Source organism: Myotis davidii, unplaced genomic scaffold (assembly GCF_000327345.1).
Source record: "Myotis davidii unplaced genomic scaffold, ASM32734v1 scaffold274, whole genome shotgun sequence".
In the NCBI taxonomy this organism is placed as follows: domain Eukaryota; kingdom Metazoa; phylum Chordata; class Mammalia; order Chiroptera; family Vespertilionidae; genus Myotis; species Myotis davidii.
The window spans coordinates 1,320,365-1,344,617 of NW_006285613.1; the positions used below are offsets into that span (position 1 = coordinate 1,320,365).

Here is a 24,253-nt window from a genome sequence, read left to right on the forward strand (position 1 = left end):
CGATATATAAGAAATAATGACTTAGATTTTGTACAGTGTATATGGTGGGTGCTTCATAAATGTGTGACTGTTTTTGTTCTGTGTATTGTGTTGGATGTCCCAGCTGCCCTCAAGGCATTTATAGTACAGTGAATGGGGGAGAGAAACATGTCCACAGATGACTGGTATACACAGCAACATGTTCTAAGTGCTAGGGTAAAAGAAGTGACACAGAACATTCATAGGAAGGCTGAGTCAACCAGGAAAGACTTCACAGAATGGGTAGCATATGAGAGGAGTTTTGAATTTTAAGATGTTTGAGAGTTGAATGCCAAGAGGCATGAACAGCATGAAGAAAGCTGTAAAGGTTGAAAGTTGCTGTAAAGAAGGGATGCAGTGTGAGTACAAGTGGGAAAGCTCTTCAAAATTTCCATGACATGACTTTAGTGCTAGGTAAATGGTTGGTAACTAGCTCTTGGGGCAGCAGACTTTGCAGGTTTGGACCAGTTGTATTAGAATTTGTTAATCTATAAGCACTGTTTGGAGTCTGTACTCTGGATTGGAGCCGAGAAAAACTATAAAGAAGAAACTAATTCGGAGGCTTCATGAAATTCAAGGCAAGATTTTAAAAATGAGCTTTAAGTAGGTTTGTAACAGTGAGGTTGGGAAGACGGGAATAAATGTCAGTGGCATTGACTGAAATGAAATCTTGGGTACCTAGCAATTCATACATGTTTTGAGTAAAGGGGAGAGAAAAATCAAAGTTGACTACAGTTCAAATGTGAGTCACAAGGAAAGTAGGGGCCATCAGTAGAAATGAAATGAGGATGAAAAACATTTTTTAAGGAAAGATGATATGTTTGGCGTTGCTGGGGCACTAGTAGTGAATGTGTTTAATGGGAAAGATTTTTTTTTTGTATTATTTTTACTGGGTGTGTTAACATCTAAGAGGTAACTGGTTACCTGCAATATTTTTTGATTATTTGTATTTGCTAAAATTTCTATAAACTAATGTAGTTCAGGTTATATAGTTATGAGAATACATTTTTGGTAAATCATAGATCATAATAAGCTTATTGATAAAGTTATTTTCTGCCAGTTGCTCTATTTTAGTTATCTATTGCTGCACAACAAACTACCCAAAACTTAGTTAATTGAAACAACTATTATTTCTTAGGACTCTGTGGGTTAACTGGGTTTAGCTGAGTTGTAGTTTCTACTCCCTATCGTTTCAGCTACAGCTTTAGTCATCTAGGAGCCTAATTGGGCCGGAAGTCAAGAGGACTCATTCACATGGCTCAGTGATGACCTTGGCTGAGAGCTCAGCTAGAGCTGGTAATGGGAGTGACTTGGTTCTCCTTCACATGGCTGTCCACATCATGGTGGCTGGGTTCCAAAAGGCAGAGTCCCAAGAGCCAGGGTTCCACGAAGAAGGAGGCAGACACTTCCGATTCTCCTAAGGCCCATGCTTGAGGATTCCAGAAAGTCTCTGCTGCCATATTCTGCTGGGACAGCTCGGGTTCTTGCAGAGGGAAAATAAGCTCTTTTTTTTTTGTAAAAAAAAAAGAACATGTTTTTATTGATTTCAGAGAGGAAGGGAGAGGGAGAGAGAAATAGGAAGATCAGTGATGAGAAAGAATCATTGATGGGCTGTCTCCTGCATGCCCCCTAATGGGAATTGAGCCTGATCCATAATTGAACTGATAACCTCTTGGTTCATGGGTCGATGGCTCAACCACGGAGCCACACTGGCCGGCTAAGCTCCATTTGTTGATGTGAGGAGCATCATGTACATATTCCAATTTTTAGAAGCTATCTTTGGAGACTAACAGAGGTTCTAAACATATTCACTCAATAAATATTTATTAGAACATTCACTTTGTACCAGATATTATTCAGTAGATTCAGTACTAAACTAGGTTGATAATGCTCCTGCTCTCTTGAAGGTTGCATTTCCTTTGGGAGACAGTTGATAAATAAATAAACATGATAATTTCAGATGATGATAAGTGCTATTAGGAAAATAAAGCAAAGTATGGAGAAAGGTGCCATTAAACAAGATAAGGGAAGCTGGTGACTTAGCAGATGTTTACTTGAGCTAGAGCCAATATGAATTCTCAAGTAGAAATTGCTAATCACTCATGCCTTAATCAGTTTCCACATATATGTTCATACAAGTCTATCACAGTACTGTCCAATAGAACTTTTTGTAATGATGGAAATGTTCTATATTGGCACTGTCCGTTGTGGTAGCACTAGCCTCATGTGACAGTTGAGCACTTAATATATAGCTAGTGCAACTGAGGAACTGAATTTTTTATTCTATTTTTAATTTATTTAAATAGTCACATTTGGCTAGTGGCTACTGTTGGACAGCTCAGGTTTACCATGTAGAAGATGCTAAACATTCTTGTCCCAATCTACTTTCTTGACCTACTAGAACTTAGTTTAATTCCAAATAGTAATCATGTTGCAGCAGGTATAATAAAAAGTGTGTGGAGTATGGAATCAGGCAAATTTGGTTTAGAATACCAGCTCTGCTAGTTTTGTGTCCTTGGATGAGTTGTTTAATCAGTCATTTCCTCATAGCACTTTTGAGAGAGATTAATGTGTGCAGAACACTTAACATTCTTTCCATTTGAAAACATCGATTTAAAAGGAAGAGAACATAAAAATGTCTATTTTGTGACTCTAGCTATAAAAATTACAGATAAAAACTTGAAATGAGGGCACAGGAATAAAAAAATAGTTTTCAGGATGGAGTTGTGAATGATTATTTTTCTAATTTTCTCCTGGGTTGTGTTTTGAAAAATAAAAATGAAATTTAAACCGAAATGGTCTTTAGCAATTTTATCTTCATCAGTTTTACTTTTTACTCTACATTTGCTTTCTGATTATTTTTCTTCTGTGTATTCGTTTTACTTCAAGATGTTTTTTTCCCCTACTAACTTTTTTCTTTGTAAATTATTTTCTTCATTCTATAAGAATTTTAAGGCTACATTACTTCATTTTTAGTGATGTGTGCTCTGTTTTGATTTTTTTTTAAAAAAGTATCCTATGCACTTAATTTTTATTTAAGGCTAAACTACACTTTTTAGAAGGTTTGTGTTTTATTTTCATTTAAGTGTTCAGTTTAGAATTTGGGAGATTCTCATCCCATAAACCTAACCCCAGCTTTCTTTAACCCATGAATACTAACTTGGCACAATAAGTGTCTGAATGGCAGCTCTCCTCATTTTCTCACCTGCCAGTTTCACCATTGTAATGGTCAGCGGATTCCACCATTGTGTTCCTTAATTGCTTTTCTGCTTGAGATGATTCAGAGTTTTATTTCAGACTTTGAGAGTCACATAAGCAGTGTTTTACTCTACTATTGTACTGTGGACAATAAAAAATGGAACTTCTTTCACCAAGGAGTTGTATAGGATGAATAAGTTTAAAATGGATCCAGTTATATTTTTGGACATTACCATTGAACTGATATAAAAATATCTGTCTCTAATCATGAACCCCCTTGAATAGTGTTCTTGGATTTTTAGCCACTTATTAAACATGTTTATTTAGATGTTCCTTCTCACTTCTTGGTAATACCTTTGTACCTAAAATATATAAAGTCCTGGTTGATACATGATATCAGAATTCTCCCAGTCATCTGGGCTCACATTTTTATAGTTGTTTTTCTTTGATACTCCCATAACAGTGTAGATAGTCATCAGTACCTAGTGATTCATTCTTCAGAGGTTCAGCTCAATCCTACCTGTCACCACCTTCGTTCAGGCATTTAAAACTTTATACTTGGATTATTGTATTTTGCTGCCACCAGATTAATATTTTTTAATCAATACACTATTTTATGTCATTCTCTGTTAGTCCCTATTGCCTACAGGAAAAGTTTAAATGACTTATATGAAAGATTGTTTTCCATAATAAGATAGAGTATCTGAGAGTATTTTGGAAACCTCTGAAAACTCATATAATTTGTAAAGAATTAGTGGCCTTTTGATTACCTTTCTTGGCTTTATTTTCCAAACTTCCTTATAAAAGCCTTCCAGTTTAAGACAGGTGAATATGTTCTTCCTTAACCAGATTTATTTTTCTTTTTATCTCTGGTTGGTTCAGCTTAATATTTATTAGGCACTTATTCTTTGGTAGGCGTGTATTTATGGAATATATAAATAAGGCACATTTTCCTCTCAACTTCAGTTCTTTTTATTCTTCAAACTGAGTTTAAAGTTATCCCTTCTATAGCGTTTTCTCTTGATCACCCAGGCCTACAATAACTTTCTCTTTTCAACCAGGAACTTACTGACTTATATCCCACTCTGCTATATGTGCAAAATAACATATATACAAAACATAGACAGGTTAATGAATTATTTTCATTTTTCCAGTTTTATTGAGATATAATTGACATAGAGCACTGTATATAAGTTTAAGGTACACCACATAATGACTCCACATACAGATATTGTGAAATGATCACCACAATAAATTTAGTTAACCTTCATCTCATAAAGTTATTAAAAAAAGAGTAATTTAAATTTGAGTATCTGTGTTACTACAATCTAAACTCAAGAAATGGAGCATTACCAGTCCTGGAAGTCTAACCACATGGCCCTTGGCAATCAAACCTCTTCCTTCCTTCTGGTCCTTTTGTGATAATCATATTGTCGCTTCTCATAGTTTTGCCATCTAGTTTTGCATTCCTAAAGTATTATATTTCCTGTTTCTCAAGTTAAGTGAATTCATCACATAATTTTACTCGTTTCAGCATTTTTGGTGTTAAGTGTAGCTGAAGTTCATTAATTTTCATCGCTGCATTTCATTGTCCATTCTAATACTGATGTACATTTGAGTTATTTATAATTTAGGGCTATAATGAATAAAGCTACCAGAAACATTCTGATATCCTGTGTACACATGCACAGGTTTTTCTAGGTTGTATTCGTAGTTGAATCTCTGGATCACAGGGCGTGCATAATTTCAGCTTTCCTAGGTAAAGCCATTTTTTTCAAAAGATTGGCCCAATTTAGAATCCCATCAACAGCGTATGATACATCTTGTTTCCTAATAGTTAGAATTGTCAGACTTAAAATTTTGCCATTTTGGTACGTGTGTAGTGGTATTTCATTGTGGTTTAAAATTGCATTTCCCTGTTTCCCTTTAATGTTTATTCATTGGTAATTCTTTTGTTATATACCTACTATCCTTTTTCTATTTTTGTGTGGGATGCTTTTATTTAAAATGTACCTATACAATCTTTTTACTTATTAAATACATTAACCTTTTATGAACACCAGCCTGACCTTAATGCTGTAGCTGATTGGTCCAAAGCCAGTTAAGGAAATTTTGGTTCTTACACCAATCCCACCTTTTAAAAAGAAATTTATTAACAAGCAAAGCTTTTACACAGTAAGCATTAATTTGGTAGCAAAAGGTATCTGTCAGTAGACAAGTATTTTTTTTGTGAGTGCCTGCTAATTCATCCACTCATGGCCTTATATTTTATTTATTTACTTTTAATTTTTAACATATTTTTATTGATTTCAGAGAGGAAAGGCGAGGGAGAGAGAGAGAAACATCAATGATGAGAGAGAATCATTATTGAGCCAGAAACCCGGGCATGTGCCCTGACCGGGAATTGAACCATGACCTGGTTCATAGGTCAATGCTCAACCACTGAGCCGCACTGGTTGAGCCAGGGTCATATATTTTAGAGTCATTATTAAGAGCTGCATTTATCCAACTTTGTTTTATGCCATAGCAACACTGAACAATCATTGACAGGAATTAGCTAAAAAGTACTGAGGCAGCCAGTAGTCAATAAGCATGTAATCTTTGGAGTCAAACAAACTTTGGTCCAAGTTCTGGTTCTAGAAATATGTGACCTTGTGCACATTATCCAGGCTATCTAAAAATTCAGTTGTGTGTCATCTGCTAAATGGAAATAATAGCCTAGAATATTATGATGATTCAGTAAGGCATTTAAACATTTAAATTGCATAGCACATCACCTGGCAGGTGTCCATAAACAATGGTGATGAAATCTAAAACCACCTATCACCCAGTATTTATGCTAATGCAAGGTTTCAGGTCGAGGACCATGGTGAGGAAAGAAACTGGAATGGTTCCCATGTGTGCCTCAGTCAAATAGGAAAAGGGTATATAACTCATTCTCCATTTTAGGATTTTTAGGTTATGGAATGGGGGAAGGCATATATAATAGAAAAGAGGTAAGAGTCACCAGAGCATTTGGAGGCCCCTTAAATGCAGAAGCAAAATTAAAGGAAAACTAGTACTGCCACATCTTCCTTCTACTTTCAATACACACCTGTGGAGATTTTTTTGTTTTTCCTTTTGTAATTATGATTTTATTGTAATTAGTTTTTATTTTTATTTCAGAGAGGGAGAGAGATAGACACATCAGTGATGAGAGAGAATCACTGATTGGCTGCCTCCTGCACGCCCACTACTCGGGGTGGGGGGGATCTAGCCCGCAATCCAGACATGTGCCCTTGGCAGGAATTAAACCTGGGACCCTTTAGTCCGCAGGCGGAGGCTCTATCCACTGAGCCAAACTGACTATGGCACAGCATTGTTTTCTAACTCTGTCTATATCCCTTATTGCCTCTCCATTTTCATTTGGTGGTAGTTAGGATATTAGGATAAAGATATTTTCTTTAACTATGATTGACAAAAGTTGAATGTGAGAGCAGTAAAATTAAATAAATATCTGAATTCAGAGCAATATTATTACCAATGTATTGTTTTGTACTGTTTCATTACAGCTTGTAGATTTTCAGTGGAAACTGGGTATGGCTGTGAGCTCAGACAGTTGCAGATCACTTAAGTATCCTTATGTTGCAGTGATGCTAAAAGTGGCAGATCATTCAGGCCAAGTAAAGACCAAGTCTTTTGAAATGACAATTCCACAGTTTCAGGTTTGTGATTTAATTCAGTCAATTGTAGCTCATTGTTCTGTCGTTGCTGCTTAACATTATGTATAAAATCTTTCTTAAGGGGGGGGGATATTAATTGTTTTTATTTACAATTGCTTTCTATTTATTAGTATACAAGATCTGAATTTGTTTTCTCTGGGAATTTGATAAGTTGTTTTCAATATAATATGCTGAATTTGTATACTGTAACATTTGATCACTTTCACAGTAGTCTTCTGTAATATATTTAGAAAATTTTCATTTTCTCTGGCAGGATATTTACTTTGCTTTTAACTGTTTTATTCTTTTTAAGTTTAATATTTGAGAATGATGAGCTAAATGAATCTTATTTTTAATAGTGTTAACCTTGAATCTTCTGACTAATAATGTTTATAAAAAGCAGATCAGAACACTAATACTTGATGATTAGTTCTGTTAGCTAGAGATTTGAGTACCTGAATTGTTTATATTTGGAGTCCTGTTAGTCATATTAGCATTCTACCTGTTTTCTATAAGGAAGGAAGAAAAAAGAGGGTAGATGAGAAATTACATTTTTTTTAAATGTACATACAGGGAAATGTGTTGTCATTAACTACTTTAACTGGTCTTAGGGTTTTGTTTTTGTTTTTTTTATTTCAAGCTGAGTGAACAAATAAGAATCTTCACAGCAGTTAGAACTCCTAAGAAAAACCTCTCATAGGCCACTTTTGAGTTTTTCTTTTACTTTTCCCCCTCAGATTTATTAAGGTATAATTGACAAATAAAAGTCGTATATATCTAAGGTGTACAAGGCGATATTTTGGTTATACGCACATTATGAAATGATTACCACAATCAAGCTAATTAAACTATGTCACCTCACTTAATGTGTGTCTGTATGGTGAGAACACTTGAGATCTGCTCTCCTGGCAAATTTCAAGCATATAACACATTATTATTAACTGTAGTCACCATGATGTACATTATGTCTCTAAAACTTACTCATCTTATAACTGAAAGTTTGTAATTTGACAAACATTTCCACATTTTCCCCACTCCCCAGTCCTGGTAACCAGTCTACTCTCTGTTACTATGAGTTCCACTTTTTTAGATTGCATATATAAATGAGAGCAGGCGATATTTGTCTTTCTGTGTCTTCTGGCTTGTAGGTTCATTCTTGTTGTCAAAATAGCAGGATTTCCTTCTTTCTAAGGGTGAATAGTATCCTGTTGTGAATGTATGCATATGTATTTATATATCATATGTATAAATATTTTTATATTGTATATGTTTTTATATATCACATTTTCTTTATCCCTTCATCTGTCAGCACACACTTAGGTTGCTTCTATACCTTGGTTATGGTGAATAAAGCTGCAATGAACATAGGAGTGCAGATATGTCTTTGAGATAGTGATTTTATTTCCTTTGGAACAGAAGTGGGGTTGCTGGATCATATGGTAGCTCTATTTTACAAATTACATTTTAAGGTTTTTTTCCTCCTTTTGATTTCTTTCTTTTAAAACTGACATCTCTGCTTTAAAACGAAAAAGAATAGTCACAGATTCAGCATTAATAATGCTAATTAATATCTTAAAGGAATTAGGACTTCATTAAAAAGGAAATAAATATAGTATATTGTGATTTATGAGTAGCCTTCAACTGAATATAAGAACCCCTTCAATTTCAAAAGAGAATATAGATTTCAGTTCTTTTTATAATTCAGGATCTTGGTCTAATTCTTATTTTTCTGTGTAGCCTTTATGTGCTCTGATTCCACCTGCAGAATTATTTTTTTCTCATAGGAAAAACACACACAAATGGGGCAACTCTTTTAAAGTTAGTTTTTACATGGCTTAACATCTAATGAGGAAAACAGAGCCCGTTAGTCAAATTACAGGACTGAAACCTTGGCAACATTCTTTGAGCTTTCAATTTATATATTTTTTTGTAGCTGAAATTTTGACCTTGACTTTTACAGAGAGAAGGGAAAGGGAATGAAAGAGAGAGAGAGAAACATTGACATGAGTGTGAAATATCAATCTGCTGCCTCCTGCACAAACCTTCCTACCAGGATCCAGGCCCACAACCAAGGCATGTACCCTGACTGGGAATTGAACAGGCAACCTATCGGTACAGAGACTGGGCCCAGCCAACTGAAGTTTTCCTATATAAAACCCTAATATGCAAATCAACCTAACGGTGGAATGACAGGTCACTATGATGAACACTGACCACCAGGGGGCAGACACTCAACGCAGGAACTGCCTCCAGCCAGCAGGCCCCAACTGGCAGTTGCGGGGGTCCCCTAATGGTCCTGCAAATTGGCCCTGATCACTGGCCAGGCCTAGGGACCCTACCGGTGAACGAATTCTGTGCACTGGGCCTCTAGTCTACATAATAAAGGCCTAAGCGACCATTATGGTGGAACAATCAGGACGACTGGTTGCTATGATGTGCACTGACCACCAGGGGGCAGACGCTCAACTCAGGAGTTGCTTCCTGGTGGTCAGTGTGCTCCCACAGGGGGAGTGCTGATCAGCCAGAAGCCAGGTGCACCGCTGGCAAGTGCAGCAGCAGTGGCAGGAGCCTCTCTTGCTTCCACTGCGTGCGGGCTGTAGGGAGTGAGAAGCCCTGGACTGCAAGAACCCTGGACTGCGAGAGGGATGTCCAACTGCCAGCTTAGGTGCGATCTCCCCTGAGGGGTCTCGGACTGCGAGAGGGCACGAATTTATTTTTAAATGAAAGAAAAATAAGCTTCTACCATTTAAGCCATTGTCAATGTTGGGTCTCTCATATTGCAATTGAATCTGTATCTGAAACAAAACAGCCCCTATCACCCTGAAATGCAGTCTTTCACTAGATGTAAAGTGATTTGAGGCCTGGGAACCAACCTGTCATTTTTTGTTATTTTAATCTTCAGTGTCTAAGACAGTGCTGGCTAGTTAATAAACCTTTCTGGTGTGATCTCAAAAGAACTTTCTTGTATGCTTTTTGAAAAGTTTAGTTATGTGCTAGTTATCCAACTCTGCAATACTTTTGCTTATAGTACCAAATTGTGCCTCTTTTTTTTCTCAGAGTAACCTTCAATAATAGTTCAGAATATCACATTCAAATATAATCTTAATGTTATATAGTCTCTGGTGGTCAGATATTATTACCTCTGAAAGCAAAATTAACATTATTTTTCTCCTTTCCAGAATTTCTACAGACAGTTCAAGGAAATTGCTGCAATTATTGAAACTGTGTGAAAACTGATTACTTGGTTGGTAAATTGCTACCGTCGTTCTAAAATCATGGACTTCACGTTCTGCACTATAACTGTATGAGGATCAGATGACTTTTTTATTGAAAGAAAATTGTACTTTTGTTTTTCCATTTTTTTAATAATAAAAAAATTAGACAAACAGGAATTAGGTAAGAGGTGATCAGTGCACTTATAGATGTGAATGTACTAAAAGCCACTGAATTTGTTATCAGCAGAAGTGGAGTTCTTGGGGTGCCGTGGGGAAAATAATTTCGTGAGGCCCCCTCAGGAGGATGGGGTTTCATGGAAAACTTTATTGATGAAGTAAAATTTAGGGGGTTCTCCTCCAAGGTCCCATCCACCATGGAAAAAGTCCAGTCATATCTTCAGCAGAGCCAGGGTTAAGGCCACTGCCCAGAGTTTCTAGTCTATATGAAAACACAGTCCAGTCCAGCATCTGGCTAGCTTAGCTCGTGTTCCCAGCTGCACTCCATTGTGTGTGGGGTCTGCACTGCCCTGAGCCCTGTGGCTATGGAGGGGAAATAGGTGTGTGCACAGGCGAGTGCAGGTCATGGAGCAAGAGACAGAGAGGGAATAAGGAGCACAAGAGAGAGGGAACTCTGAGGATTTTATCCTTCCAAGATTTTGTGTGCTTGCAATGGCTCCTTCCTCCTAGCCAAATTATCTTTTTTTTTCAGGCTAGACCCGTGATCGGCAAACTGCGGCTTGCGAGCCACATGCGGCTCTTTGGCCCCTTGAGTGTGGCTCTTCCTAAGCCTTAGGAGTACCCTAATTAAGTTAGTAACAATGTACCTACCTATATAGTTTAAGTTTAAAAAATTTGGCTCTCAAAAGAAATTTCAATCGTTGTACTGTTGATATTTGGCTCTGTTGACTAATGAGTTTGCCGACCACTGGGCTAGAATGACAGTCAAGCTTCATCCCTACATCACCCTGACTTCACTGCACATGTGCCCATGTCCCCCTTTCTTCGGTCCCTTCCCCCAGTGATCTTCAGGGAATGGACCTGTGATTCCCCGGGGAAGGTGAAGCTGCCCAGATGACCATGCTTATAATGTCTGGCCTCCTGTCCTTTTCCTATTATTAATATTAACTAGCTAGTTGTGACAACAACAAATTGAACACTTTAAAGGGTGAACTCAGTGGTATGTGAATTACATATCAATAAAAAATAAATAACTGAATGATTGAAAACATTGAGAAGGATGACATCTATATAATAAAAACCCAGTGATCATAACACTGTAATGACCAAAGACTGATCACCAGGAGGGACTTGACTCTGGGTCCCACAGCACGCCGGGTCTGGGTCTTGTGCGATTTTGTCCGCTGGGTCTCCAGTTACTTTATAAATTCAGTAACACAATGTTCAATTACTGTAAAAGCAATCAGTGAGAAGAATGAGTTTGCTCTCAAACATTTGCAATCAGTTTAGGATTGACCATTGTTTCCTTAGATTAGCTAAGTATTCAATTATTTCTGTTATTAATTTTTATAGAAAGTTCAAATACATGCCCAGAGATAGTTAAGTTTTATTCTGAGTTCTGTTTACAACTGAGTTAACCTGTTAGTAAAGTTAACATTTTACATGATCTTTGTTGAATTGATAAACCAATTGTTAAAGTATTCTATATGAAGTCACAGCAATCAACACATGGCATTGCTTAGGAATGGGCAAATAGATCACTGGAATAGACTAGGTGGCCTACAAATAGATCAACACATTTTGGACAAGGATGGTATTTCAGCTAAGTGGGAAAATGTGATTATTTAATAAATGATACCAGCAGTTACAATATTTGCAAAAATAAATTCCAGATTAATGAATTAAATAGAAAAGATAAAAATTAGAAGTCTTAGAGAATATTTATGTTAAGCGAGGCTTGGGAAGATAGAAACCCATAACTATAATGTAAAGCAAATGTATTTGAAAATAAAAATTAAACATTTATTTGTAGAAAAATAATGGGCCATATACAAAGACAAAAGACAAACACTGGGTTGATATATAAGTTAGTGCTTTAAATATTTCAAGTAGGAAGAGAATTTAACAAGAAATTAGACTTTCACTAAACCGTCAGAAAGACTGAGGAAACAAGGCAGGAGAGATGGCTGGCTTTAGAAAGTCCGGAAGTGCAGAAATTTCAGGGAAGGCCACTGCCAGCAATCGGCACAACGCAGCTCATCACCTGGAAGTCCCTGTACCACGTGTTATTCTGCCATCTGTCAGTGCGGGCCTCTCATTATGTGGAAGTTAAGCCAGGGCCCTGCTGACACAAATTTAGCCAACTGAATTTCCAGGTTTTTAGTGCCTATAAAGGGTAGATTTAGAAAGAAGAATGGTGCTGAGTATTTCGACTCTGCTGGCAGAACTAGGACTTGTGGTCTTTTTGCAAAGTGATTACACACACACACACACACACACACACACACACACACACACTTCACATAGAAATTTCACAGTCCAGGAATATATATCATTTGGAAGCACCACTGGAGGCAAACTGCAAGAACACCCTGACTTGCAGCGGACAGTAGTGTGAGCAAGAAACAAACTTTTATTGTCAGCTGGTGAGTTTTTTGGATAACACACAATATATGTATGAAGATTTTTATTGTAGTATTTCCAGTGCAAAAAGTAAAGGAAGCAGCCAAGAATACCTGTCAGTAAGGAAATGGTTAAGTAAATTTGGCATATCTATGCTATGGAATGTGATATAGCTGCTAAGGTTTGCCTCTGGGATATTATCAATATTGTACATATTACTGTGGCATATAAAATTTTGTAAAAATACATCCATACAGCCCAGCTGGTATGGATCAGTGGTTGAGCATCGACCTATGACCCATGAGGTGATGGTTCGATTCCCCGTGAGGGCACTTGCCTGGGTTGTGGGCTTGATCCCCAGTGTGGGGCGTGCAGGAGGCAGCCGATCAATGATTCTCTCTCATCATTGATGTTTCTATCTCCCCCTCTCCTTTCCTCTCTGAAATAGATAAAAATATATTTTAAAAAATGCATCCATACATTTGAACACTGAATGGAAAATTAAGAAAGGCCTGGAAAGAAGGCTACCGGGTTAGAAGCCCTGGTGGAGATGGTATCTAGAGAAGGAAAGGAAGAACTGTTAAAACATTTTTTCTTGTTTTAAGTCCATGATGTATTCTAAAAAATGTTATGGTTTTAAGATTTTTTTAAAATAGATTTTTAGAGAGAGAGAGACATCGATATGAGAGCAGAGCATTGATCAGCTTCCTCCTGCACGCCCCCTACCAGGAAGCAAGTTCACAGCCTGGGCATGTGCCTTGACTGGGAATCGAACAGGCAACTTTTCAGTGCCTGAGATGATGCCCAACCAACTGAGCCACACCGGCCAGGGCTGTGCGATGGTTTTAAAAAAATACTTGGAAATAAATTATTTTTTTAAAAAAATACTTGTTTTTAAGTTGCTTTTGAAAAGCTCATAGTTTTTTCGTGATATAATGTTTTCTTATTTCTTTTAATTTAACAAAGTGTGGTGTTTATAAAACAAAATGATTTATAAAGTGCCTCCTCAAACCAGGATAGACAAACCTGAAACACATCAAATGTAGGCCTTCTGTGCTTTAGAAATGGTGGCTCCAGCTGGGTCTAACATTTTGGTTGGCACGCCTCTGAGAAACTTCATTTCTGCTGCTTTCCTGTTTCCTCTTCTGATCCTCCATGTTGGAAATGGATGTCCTTTTCACTTCCCGTCAGCTGGCCTGCAGATCTCCTATGTAAGCCTGCGTTCTTTCTTTGTCCTCTGCTAGGTAGTACACTGCTGTGAGGAGCTCAAGTCCAAGGTCTGCTGCTGCCCACCTGGGGACTGAGGTCCCACTAGCTTGACGAGGTAGCTAGCTGCTCATTCGGGCTTACCAACTGCCACCAGACGTATCCTGTCACCCACCCTCTGGGTAGTAGCACATTACTGATTCTAAGACTGAGGAGTCACGTCCCCTTTCTATTTCTTTTTCCATCCTGTTGAGCACAAGTTTCATTGTATACCCAGAAATCACAGGAGCAACCCTCCCACCCCCCACCCAGTCTGAGTGAAAACAACATACTTGCCTTCCCAGACTGTGCATAGGGTCTCTATCTACCACCCATCCCAGTCAATGCCTTCCAATCTCCTCTCTTTCCACATTTACAGTATTTAAGGTTATATGCAGAGGCCCAAAGTGAGCTCCTGGCTCAAACACTTCCGGTGATGGAATTAATCTGAATAAATTTAAGTTGTACTTCTAAATTTATTTTTTGAATTTAAAAGACAAGCTTTTTTTTATAATTGTATACTATTTTCATTGCAAATGTCTTTATGCTTATAATGAATTTAATGAGCTTCACTGGGCAGGCCTGGGAATTAACCACTGTAATAACATTTCTGTGGGAAAATGTGTTTCAAGTTTCAAACACTTGATTTAAATATAAACTTTTGGAAAAAGCTAATTTTCAACTTGGAAAATGTATTAATGAGCTTTTTGTTACAAAAGGAATAGATTGCCCCTATGCTTATCAAACATAACACAAGTATTTTAATATATTCTGCTACCAAGACAGGTTAACATAAGAATCAGATTTATGTGGAAAGAAGGCAAAACAGTCATATTTACTTAAAGGGACCATCAAACCTCGGGGAATGTAGGGGAGGGTGGGGGTAAGGGGGAGAGATCAACCAAAGGACTTGTATGTATGCATCTAAGCCTAATCAATGGACACAGACATCAAGGGGGTGAGGGCATGAGTGGGGGAGGGGTCGGGGGAGGGGAATGGGATAAGGACACATATGTGATACCTTAATAAAAAAAATAAATAAAGGGACTGAAACTTCCAACATACTGGTGGCTTGTTTTTAAAAGTGCTTAAGCAGAACAACCTTTTATAATAATTTGTAAAGATTATTTTATGATTTAGATTTTAAAAAATAAAATTTTTTAGAAGTTTTAGATGTATAGAAAAAATGAGAAGATACTATAGAGTTCCTTCATACTTCACACTGTTTCCCGTTTAACATCTTACATCTTACATGGTATAGTTGTTATAACTGACAAGCCAATAGTGATACATTAGGTTTCTTTAGTATTCCCTAATATCCTGTTTCAGGATCCCATCCAGGATATCATGTTACATTTAGTAGTCATGTGACAGACCATTCCTAAGACTTTCCTTGCTTTTGCTGACCTGACAGTTTTGGGAGTATTAGTCAGGTATATTGTAGGATGTGCCTCAATTGGGATTTGATGTTTTTTTTTGTACTGGAGTGGTAGATATTTGGGAGGAAGTCGCAGAGAGAAAGTTCCATTTTCTTCACATATCAAGGGTGTATCCTAGCAATATGATTTATGACTTGATGTTGACCTAGATTACCTTGCTGAGATGGTGTTAGATTTCTCCACTATAGAGTTCATTTCTCCCCCCTTTTCCCATACTTTACTCTTTCGAAGGGAGTGTCTATCTGCAGCCATACTTAAGGAGTGCTGAGTTATGTGCCCCTTCTTTGAAAATATATATATCGCACAACTTGGGCATATGCCCTGACCAAGAATCGAACCTGCGACCTCTTGGTGCATGGAATGATGCTCAATCAATGGAGCCACACCAGCCAGGGCAGTAGCTACATATTTTAATTGTAATTATTATATGAGGTATTTCTCTTCCACAATTACTAATTATATCAGTATAAACTCATGGATATTTATTTTATACTTGGGATTATAATTAAATCCTCTTGTTGCTCAAATCATTCCAATTTTGACCTTTGGGAGCTCTTTTATTTGACTCCTGTGCCCCTTTAACATTGCCCCCCCCTTTTTTTTATTGAGGACTTCCCTACTTTCTGTCACTTGACACTACAAGATATTCCAAGCTCATTTGTATATTTTCTGTCCTGGTTCTAGAGTCAGCCATTTCTCCCAGTAGCCCTGGTTCTTTTTATTGGACAATGATGTTAGAAAGCAAGATCTGGATGCTAGGTATGCTCTGTATTTTAGATTCTGAGATTATTAAAATTTTAGGAGTCTGATGTACAGCATGGTGACTATAATTAACAATATTGTATTATCTATTTGAAAGTTGCTAAGAGAGTAAATCTTATAAGTTCTCATCACAAGAAAAACAATTTATGACAGTGCAAGGTGATGGGTGTTAACTTATTGTGACAACCATTTCACCATGTATACATATATCAAATCATTATGCTGTACCTTAAACTAATACAATGTTACAAGTCAGTTATAGCTCAATAAAACTGGGGGAGGTGAGGGCACTTAGAGGTCTGAAAGGAAAAGTTCTGTTGTTGATATAGGTCAGACCACAAAATCTGGTCCATGTTTTAGGATTGGTGAGAAAGATGACATGGACTCGGTTAATGTTATTATGGCTTCAGTTTACTGTTGACCAGCTGACAAACAGGGCAAAATGATACATGTGGGATCACGGATGCATGAAAGTGGGTGTATCTTCCTAGTGAGGTGGGGTAAGTAAGAGAGTTGACTTGATGGCTCTCCTTTGGAAGTCATCGAGGGCTCTGGATTCTTTATGGATTCTGTCTGGTGAAGAACATGGCTGCTCCAATTTCTATCACCAAGTCTACATATCAGTCAGCTGAAGAGAGAAAGGGAATGGCAAGGGCATATTTTCCCATATAAACCTATGACCTGGGTGTTACACACATCATTCTGCTCACATCCCATTAGCCAGAACCTATTCATGTGGCCACCACTGCAAAGGAGACTTGAAATGTCTGCAGCGGGGTAGTTGTGTGCTGGTTTGAGAGTTCTATTGCTATGTTACAACACTGTAACCAAAATCATAAGTTATAATTACAATAAACTGTTATATTTCTTTTTTAACTTAAATGCTTAGGGAATCCCCAAATTTTCATTAGCAATGCATTTATAAACCATTTCTTACAGGGTGCAAATTTGTAACCCTCCAATTAAGTGATCGTTTTCAAAATAGATTTGGGGATTGGAGTGCTCAAGATCACCCTTAGTTTTGGTAATTCATTAGAATAACTCCCAGACTCTCAGCATGTAGTCATACTCATGGGTATGATTTATTACCATGAAAGGATGCAAAGCAGAAACAGCAAAGAGAAAAGGCATCTGGGGTAAAATCTGGAGTAATCCAGATGCAAGCTTCTGATTGCTCTTCCAGTGGAGTCACAGGATGTGCTTAATTCCTCAAGCAACAAGTTGTGACAAATTGTGGAAAATGCTGCCAAACCGAGAAGCTCATCAGAGACTCAACACCCAGGGTTTTTATTGGGTGTTGATCATATAGGCACCCTTTGCATGGAACATACCCGAATTTCAGTCTCCTAAAAGGAATGTGAGAGTTTGCATAAATTATATTGTTTGTACAAACAGTTTAGACACAAAGAGCCAAGCATATCAGTGAATGGTGGGAACCCACCTGAATCCAAGTTCCCATATGCCAGCCAGGGGCCAACCTTTTATACATGCAGGCCTTTTTAAGTATAAGCAATCAGGACTACTATGTTAACTCTTTTCAGCACAGGAATAATTAAACTTAACTAAAAATTCTGGAGGTAACTTGCTATAAGCTTCTTATATGTTGCCTAAAGAAACAGTATACCTGCTTTTGTGCTATTGATATTACCGTTCATATTTTATTAATTATCATGGAATGAATGATGCTAGTATACATTTAGCCCATATACTCTACTACACTGATCAAGAATTCACTGATCAAGTATTTTAGAATTTAAGTATTAAACGCTTAAGTTTGGCCTTGGCTGGGGTGGCTCAGTTTGCTGAGTGTCATCTTGTGCATGGAAAGGTTACCGGTTAGATTCCAGGTCAGGGCACAAACCCAGGTTGTGGGTTTGACCCTCAGGGTGCATATGGGAGGGCAGCAGTCAGTGTTTCTCTCTCCCTCTCCCTTCATCTCTAAAATCAATAAAAACACATTAAAAAATAAGTAGAAGTTTTTAAGTTTGAATAAGAAACTTATGTGTGCCATCATTTAAATGGAATTTTACTATTTCACGTGTCATTCTCCAAAGGGTGTGCTGACTTTACCAGGCTTATATTTGATAGGGAGATATTCTAGCAGTTGATTTAACCACCGTTTTATAGCACACAGACATACTAAGGATGATGGATTGCATAGCTTGATTAACTTGATCTTGATGTATGCACTTCTGAATTACAAGTGCTATAGGAGAAAGTAGCTATTAATCTTTGGCTAGTTATTATTTCAGCATATGAAGAACATTTGTTAAAGAAAAGTACTTACATGCCTTACTATGTTTCACGTTTCTGTACTAAGGGAAAGGGCAAAGGAATATTTCAGACGTGATATTCAAGGACTCTTATTATCAAGAACACAACTGCAGATGCAGGGAGATTTCAGATTCTAAGCCGGGATGATTCAGGCAATAGGTTTGAGGAATTCAGACAGAAATGAGCATTCTAGCCCATAGGAGTTTGCAAAGGAATGCAGGGCCAATGGGAATCTCAGAGAAGCAGGCTCTGTTCACTGTCTCCTTCCAATGCATGCCCACCCCTTCCCACTATACACAGTTTACTTAGTTTGAGGAATGAGGAAAGAGAGTGTTTTTCACTTGCTAAAACTTCCACCCACTGGGGGAGGGGGACTGTTTGGAAAAACCCTTGCTTTCTGGTATAGACATTCATTCATCAATCATAGAGTTGGTGCCTACCTTGTCCCAAGTGTACACCAAGAGTCAAGATTATTGAATGAATGAAACTGATTATGCCCTTGAGAGAGAAGATTTTGAGATAGTGTTGTTCAAACTATAAGGTGAGTACAAATCAGCTGGGGAGCTTGCTGGTGGATGGGGGTGTAGGTGAAAGATTAACCACTTACGAATAATTGTTGGAGTTGGGTGGTATGTATATTTGGGTTCATTATGCCACTGTATTTTTGTGTGTGAAAATTTCCATAATAAAATTTTTTTTAATCCTGGTAATTTACCATGTTTTATTAAAAAATAAAAAAACTGTAGCATTTGTACCTCACTTTGTGCTCTCCATTATGGACTTCAGCATGCCAGCTATTGACTCAGACAGGTGGGCCTCCTGATCAATTTAGACATCAGCATCTTTTTTGGTGTCAATTTTGATGATAGGGATCACTTTTGTACCTTTGCTTTATCTAGGAGGTCCTGATTCCTGCAAGAATAGTTAGTCATTAGGGACAATAGCAACTAGTACAAATCCTGGAGGACCAATGCTTCCAGCATTCAGTGCCTGGTTGTATCTTCAATCACTTTGCTGAGTGTCTCATTTGCTTTACTTAGGTATGTGATAAGGTCATTTCTGGCTCACTGTTGTCCATGTCCCTGAGTTCTCTCTCACAGGACTTATGAACTTGCTTGGTTCATCAAGACAGACGTCTGGAAAAAATAGATCCAGAGACATGGAAGCATGCAAGACACGGATCTCGGAAGGAAGGGGTGGGGGTGGCAGGAAGACATTAACCAAAGAACTTATATGCATAAATGTATAGCCCATGGACACACACAATAGTGCAGTGAAGGCCTGAGGGCTTGGGAGGGGAATGGAAGGGGTCAATGGGGGAAACAAGGGGGACAGCTGTAATACTTTCAATAATAAAGGTAAATTAAAAAAAGATGGACATCCGAATTTCCTTCTGCTGTATAGACTACATTTCTTTTCATAATTTTCTATAACGTTCAGTCTTCCTGTTATCACAAGATAACCTTTTTTTTAAAATTTTCTTTTCTTAAATATTCATTTATTTCAGATAAAAATCCTATGTCTTATAGCAAGGGATGCAAGGACTTGTATATCCTTGTTGGAATAATGGTTCTCCTCTACCTGGGAAGTCACTCTGTATAGTTAGGGGCTAGGAGGGAAGGGGTTTAAATCTGAGAAGGTAAAGGTTTTCTTGGAACAAAGCTAGCTCTCAGTCATCACCAGACCATTATTGTGGCCAGAATTCTAGAAATGGTGTACAGTTCATTTTCTACTCATTCTTCATGAAGTACACCACTCTGTTTAACAGCCGGTTCTAAATATGATGGTTAAATTTTCAAGGTCTTCATTCTTTAAATGTAATTCTTCAAGCAGGGTAGCTAGAAACTGTAAACACCATATTTTCCTGAGAATGCTTCTGAATGCCAAGAATCGACGTCAGTAATGACAGCAACACCATAGCAATTAAGGTCCATTCTGCAGGTTTGTGTATAATATTTCTATTTGTTAATCTGAAAGTTTGAACAAGATTTTTAAGTTGTGTGTAAATATCTCCTAATGTAATCTGAAGAGGCCCCAAAAGTCCAGGCAATACCATACTCAATTTTTCGAGTACGATGTGTTTTCTAATCTGGTTCTGAGAACTTGAATCTATCAGTGGGAAGGTGGGATCATGCTCTTCTGAGTCTTGTGATTTGGTGGTTTCTTCATTTAAAACATACTGTCCTCTATAAAACTCTCTGATCCTTAGGTTTAATGTTTCAGTTTCCTTTTTCAAGCTCTCATAACTTGGCAGTGGTTTAATGGCTGTATCTGAGGCCCTGAAAGGCAAAGACTCATCCAAGCTGTCCTGAGAGTCCTGCAAGGTGGGGGAATGACTGTCTGGGTTAGAGTTTATGTCATCTTCATCAAGATCTTTTTCTTTCACCAGAGGGACTGAAGAGGGCTTTAGACACACAGAAGCATAATTCTGGCCATACAAAAACCTCAAAGTTTCTTCTGTCTTCCACTCAATCAAAATCTCCTTCAGAACTTTAAGTAAGTTTGCCTTTGCAACTTCAGGACACACCTGCACTGAACTAGAAACTGACCTAGAAACTTGATTTGATTTGACAAATTTCCTCTTAAAATGTTCAGCACTTTTCTTACTTATGCCTACTAAAGTTATTTCTGAACTATTGTATTTATTTTCAGGAATTTCTGAAGCATCTGAGTTTTCTCTCGAAGGATTATTTAAAGAAACCTGAGTATTTACCTTCTGTAAAGGAAGTTCACAAGTAGCAGCTTTCTCCTGACTATCTAATCTGCAATTGCCTAACTGCTCAGTAATACTTATTACTGCCTGTTCTTTGTCTTTTTGCTTGAAGTTAGATTTTTGACGAGCTTTCTTTTTCATGATGCTTTTTATGTGCAGCTGTTGCCTTATACCCATTGCATTTGGTCTGTTTCCTGGTAGAATGGAGGAAATAAAGTCTTGCTCATTATCACTGCTACTATCAGCAGTGCAAGATAGTAGCATGCTAGAAGAATTAGATTCATATTGCTTCTCAATATGGCCAGGATTGTCAACATCTGATGTTTTAATGGTCTTACTGCATAACTGTACTTCTTCTCCAGAATGGCCACTTTGTCCCTCCTGTAGCAGCTGAAAATCAGGGTGCCTTTCTTCTTCTTGAACCCATACTGGAGTTTTAGGAATTTGTGCTTCAAAAAACTTAGATGCTTTATAACAAAAATTGCTGCAAAAACACTTTCTTTCAGTAATATCATACACTGTATTGGTTTTGGTAGAAATTTTATATTTCTGTTTTGGTACAATTCCAAGCTTCTTGTGACATAAGGGATAACCACAGAGCTTGATAATAGAATGTTCATCCACGACATCGCTGTAGTGAGCAGGTGTGATACACTTCCCACACTCCATTAAGAATTCTTCTGTAATATTCTCTTCTAAAAGCTGTTCAACAATATGTAGAGCTTTTCTCTCAAACTCAATCTTCTTTCTCACAGTCTCTTCTAGTTCTGCTTTTTTTTAAGAAGCATCTTCCTGTTTCAAGGTACTTGTCTGTTTAGTACCTAAGGGTCCCTGTTTGGGTGCCATCTGTTGGGGTCCGGCCCCAGCAGGTCCAGGGGTTCCCAAAGGTGTGGACGGAGTCAGCGAAGAAGGAATGACACGGAGACAGCGTTCAGTTGATCAGCAGCCTAGCCAGGTTCTCTAGCCAGGATCTCCAGCCAAGTTCTATTTTTTGTCTTGTTACATCTGTATTTATACCAGTTGATTTTAATCCTATCAATTCTATTCCAAAGGTTAGGGCATCTCTTATCTCTATTCCAAGGTTACTCCTCTATTCTATGAAGCTACAAGGAAATAACTGAAGGAGATTATCCTAAGTAAAGATTATGTAGCGTAAGGGTTATTGTTCGTAGTTAAAGTGATTAATCACCCACCTGGCCCTTAGTTAAGGGGTTTTATTCCCTCCCTAAATCCAGGGAAAAATCCCCACCTGGGGAAACAACCTTTCTCTGGAGAGGTGACCTTAGTTAAAACACATAGCGCTAAGAAGGGGAGCAGCAAGGATGGACTGGCTTCTGGCATCAGGGCACTGCCCCTTCTGGGACACCGGGCCTAGAACGCCAGGGTAGGGAGCTGGGGGTCCGGCCACAGGGCAAGGAGTTGGGGGTCTGGCCACAGGTCTTCCCCAGGAGGCGCGAGGCCGGTGGGCGCGCTCGGCCTCCTGCCCTGGGGAGCCTCTCGGGGCACCCCTCCCGCCTCAGTCCGCACTCAGGAGGGGTCGGCTCTCAGGGTCCAACGTGGGCAGAGGCCCTGGAGCCTACCTGCGGCCTTTCGAGAGGCGCGGTGGGCCCGGGCCTTGCGGCCGGCCGGAGACACCCCGGCAGATTCGGCCATGGGGCGCGTCTTCAGGCGCTCCGGTCGGCCCCGGCGTCTCCCTCCGAGGCCCCGCCTCCCTACGCAGCGCGGGGCGGGGCTGGGGCGGACCAGTGGGCGGTCCCGGTTCGTGGGCGGGGCCTGGGGCGGGGCCCAGAGCGGCTGCGCGGCCGGAGGAGGCGAGGAAGACGTAGGAGCGAGCGGGTGGTCAGGCGCTCCGCCCTGTGTCTCCCTCCGAGGCTCCGCCTCCCTACACAGCGCGGGGCGGGGCTCAAGATAACCTTTCTAACGTTTCACATTGCCTTGACTTCTATTTCTTCTGCATTCTCATTGACGTCTTGTTCAATGAAAGCCATCATGTGCTTAATCTACCACTGCATGTCCACAATGCTAAAGGCCAGACGAGGTGAAGTTAGCCAGGAGAATAATAGGCTCAAGCTGATGTTTGAAGGGACAGAAGGAAGAGGTGGCAGAGAGACACTCAGCAAAGGTCTTGGCTGCTTCCTCGATTTATGACCGCAGACTGGTTTCGCTATTTTTTTAGTTTTTTTTTTTTAAAGTTGGTTTATGTTATTCTTTCATGGCTTCTATACTTTTCTCAATTTCTGTTAGCTTATTTTGAAATATTAGATTTGTTGGCATGTCTTTCTGAAGTGTTTTTCATCTTGTGGAGATTTTATTCTGATACCCATTCTTCTTTTTCCTAGAATTTTGCATGACATCTGGCTACAATTCTTTTTTTTAAAATATATTTTATTGATTTTTTACAGAGAGGTAGGGAGAGGGATAGAGAGCTAGAAACATCGATGAGAGAGAAATATCGACCAGCCGCCCTCTGCACACCCCCCACTGGGGATGTGCCCGCAACCAAGGCACATGCCCTTGACTGGAATTGAACCCGGGACCCCCGAGTCCACAGGCCGACGCTCTATCCACTGAGCCAAACCGGTTCTGGCTGGCTACAATTCTTTTAAAAATATTTTTACTGATTTCAGAGAGGAAGGGAGAGGGAGAGAGATATAGAAACATTAATGATGAAAGAGAATTATTGATTGGTTGCCTCCTGTATGCAAACACTGGGGATCAAGCCCGCAACTCAGGCGTATGCCCTGATCAGGAATTGAACTGTGACCTCCTGGTTCACAGGTCAATGCTCAACCACGAGCCATGTTAGCCAGGCAAAATTTCCTTTTTCAAAGATCTTCCTCTCACCACCTTTTATTTTAGTGAAAGCAATGGATTACTGAACAAGGGAGAATTACTTTAAAACAAATATCACAATGCTTAACTGAAAGAGGAGTTTGGTTGAAATCAAAGGTACATATTGAATTTAATAATACAAAGCAGGTTAATAATTCTTCTCTATAGTTAGCCATAATTATAAAAATATTGTCTGGTCTAAATAACGTATTCCATACATATTAGAGCAATGTGATGAGAAACTGTGGTAGCTATCAGAGGCAGTCCCACTGCTTC

The 24,253-nt window shown here is 38.8% G+C and overlaps 2 protein-coding genes across 2 annotated transcripts in view; one reads left to right on the plus strand and one right to left on the minus strand.

The window, feature by feature from the left end:
* Positions 1-10,309, plus strand: part of COMMD6 (COMM domain containing 6) — a 12,632-nt gene extending 2,323 nt beyond the window's left edge. The window contains exons 3-4 of the mRNA XM_006756364.2: positions 6,768-6,920; positions 10,097-10,309. Coding sequence (XP_006756427.1) covers positions 6,768-6,920; positions 10,097-10,147 — 204 coding nt within the window. The 3' untranslated portion in view covers positions 10,148-10,309. The remainder of the gene's footprint in view (positions 1-6,767; positions 6,921-10,096) is intronic.
* A 9,839-nt stretch (positions 10,310-20,148) lies between these two features.
* LOC102751572 (putative RNA polymerase II subunit B1 CTD phosphatase RPAP2) lies at positions 20,149-22,846 on the minus strand. Its single transcript, XM_015559227.1, is given in 3 exon segments — positions 20,149-20,278; positions 20,280-21,966; positions 22,726-22,846. Coding segments are annotated over 3 exon segments (1,845 nt in total). The 5' UTR covers positions 22,799-22,846; the 3' UTR covers positions 20,149-20,193.
* Positions 22,847-24,253: the final 1,407 nt, after the last annotated feature.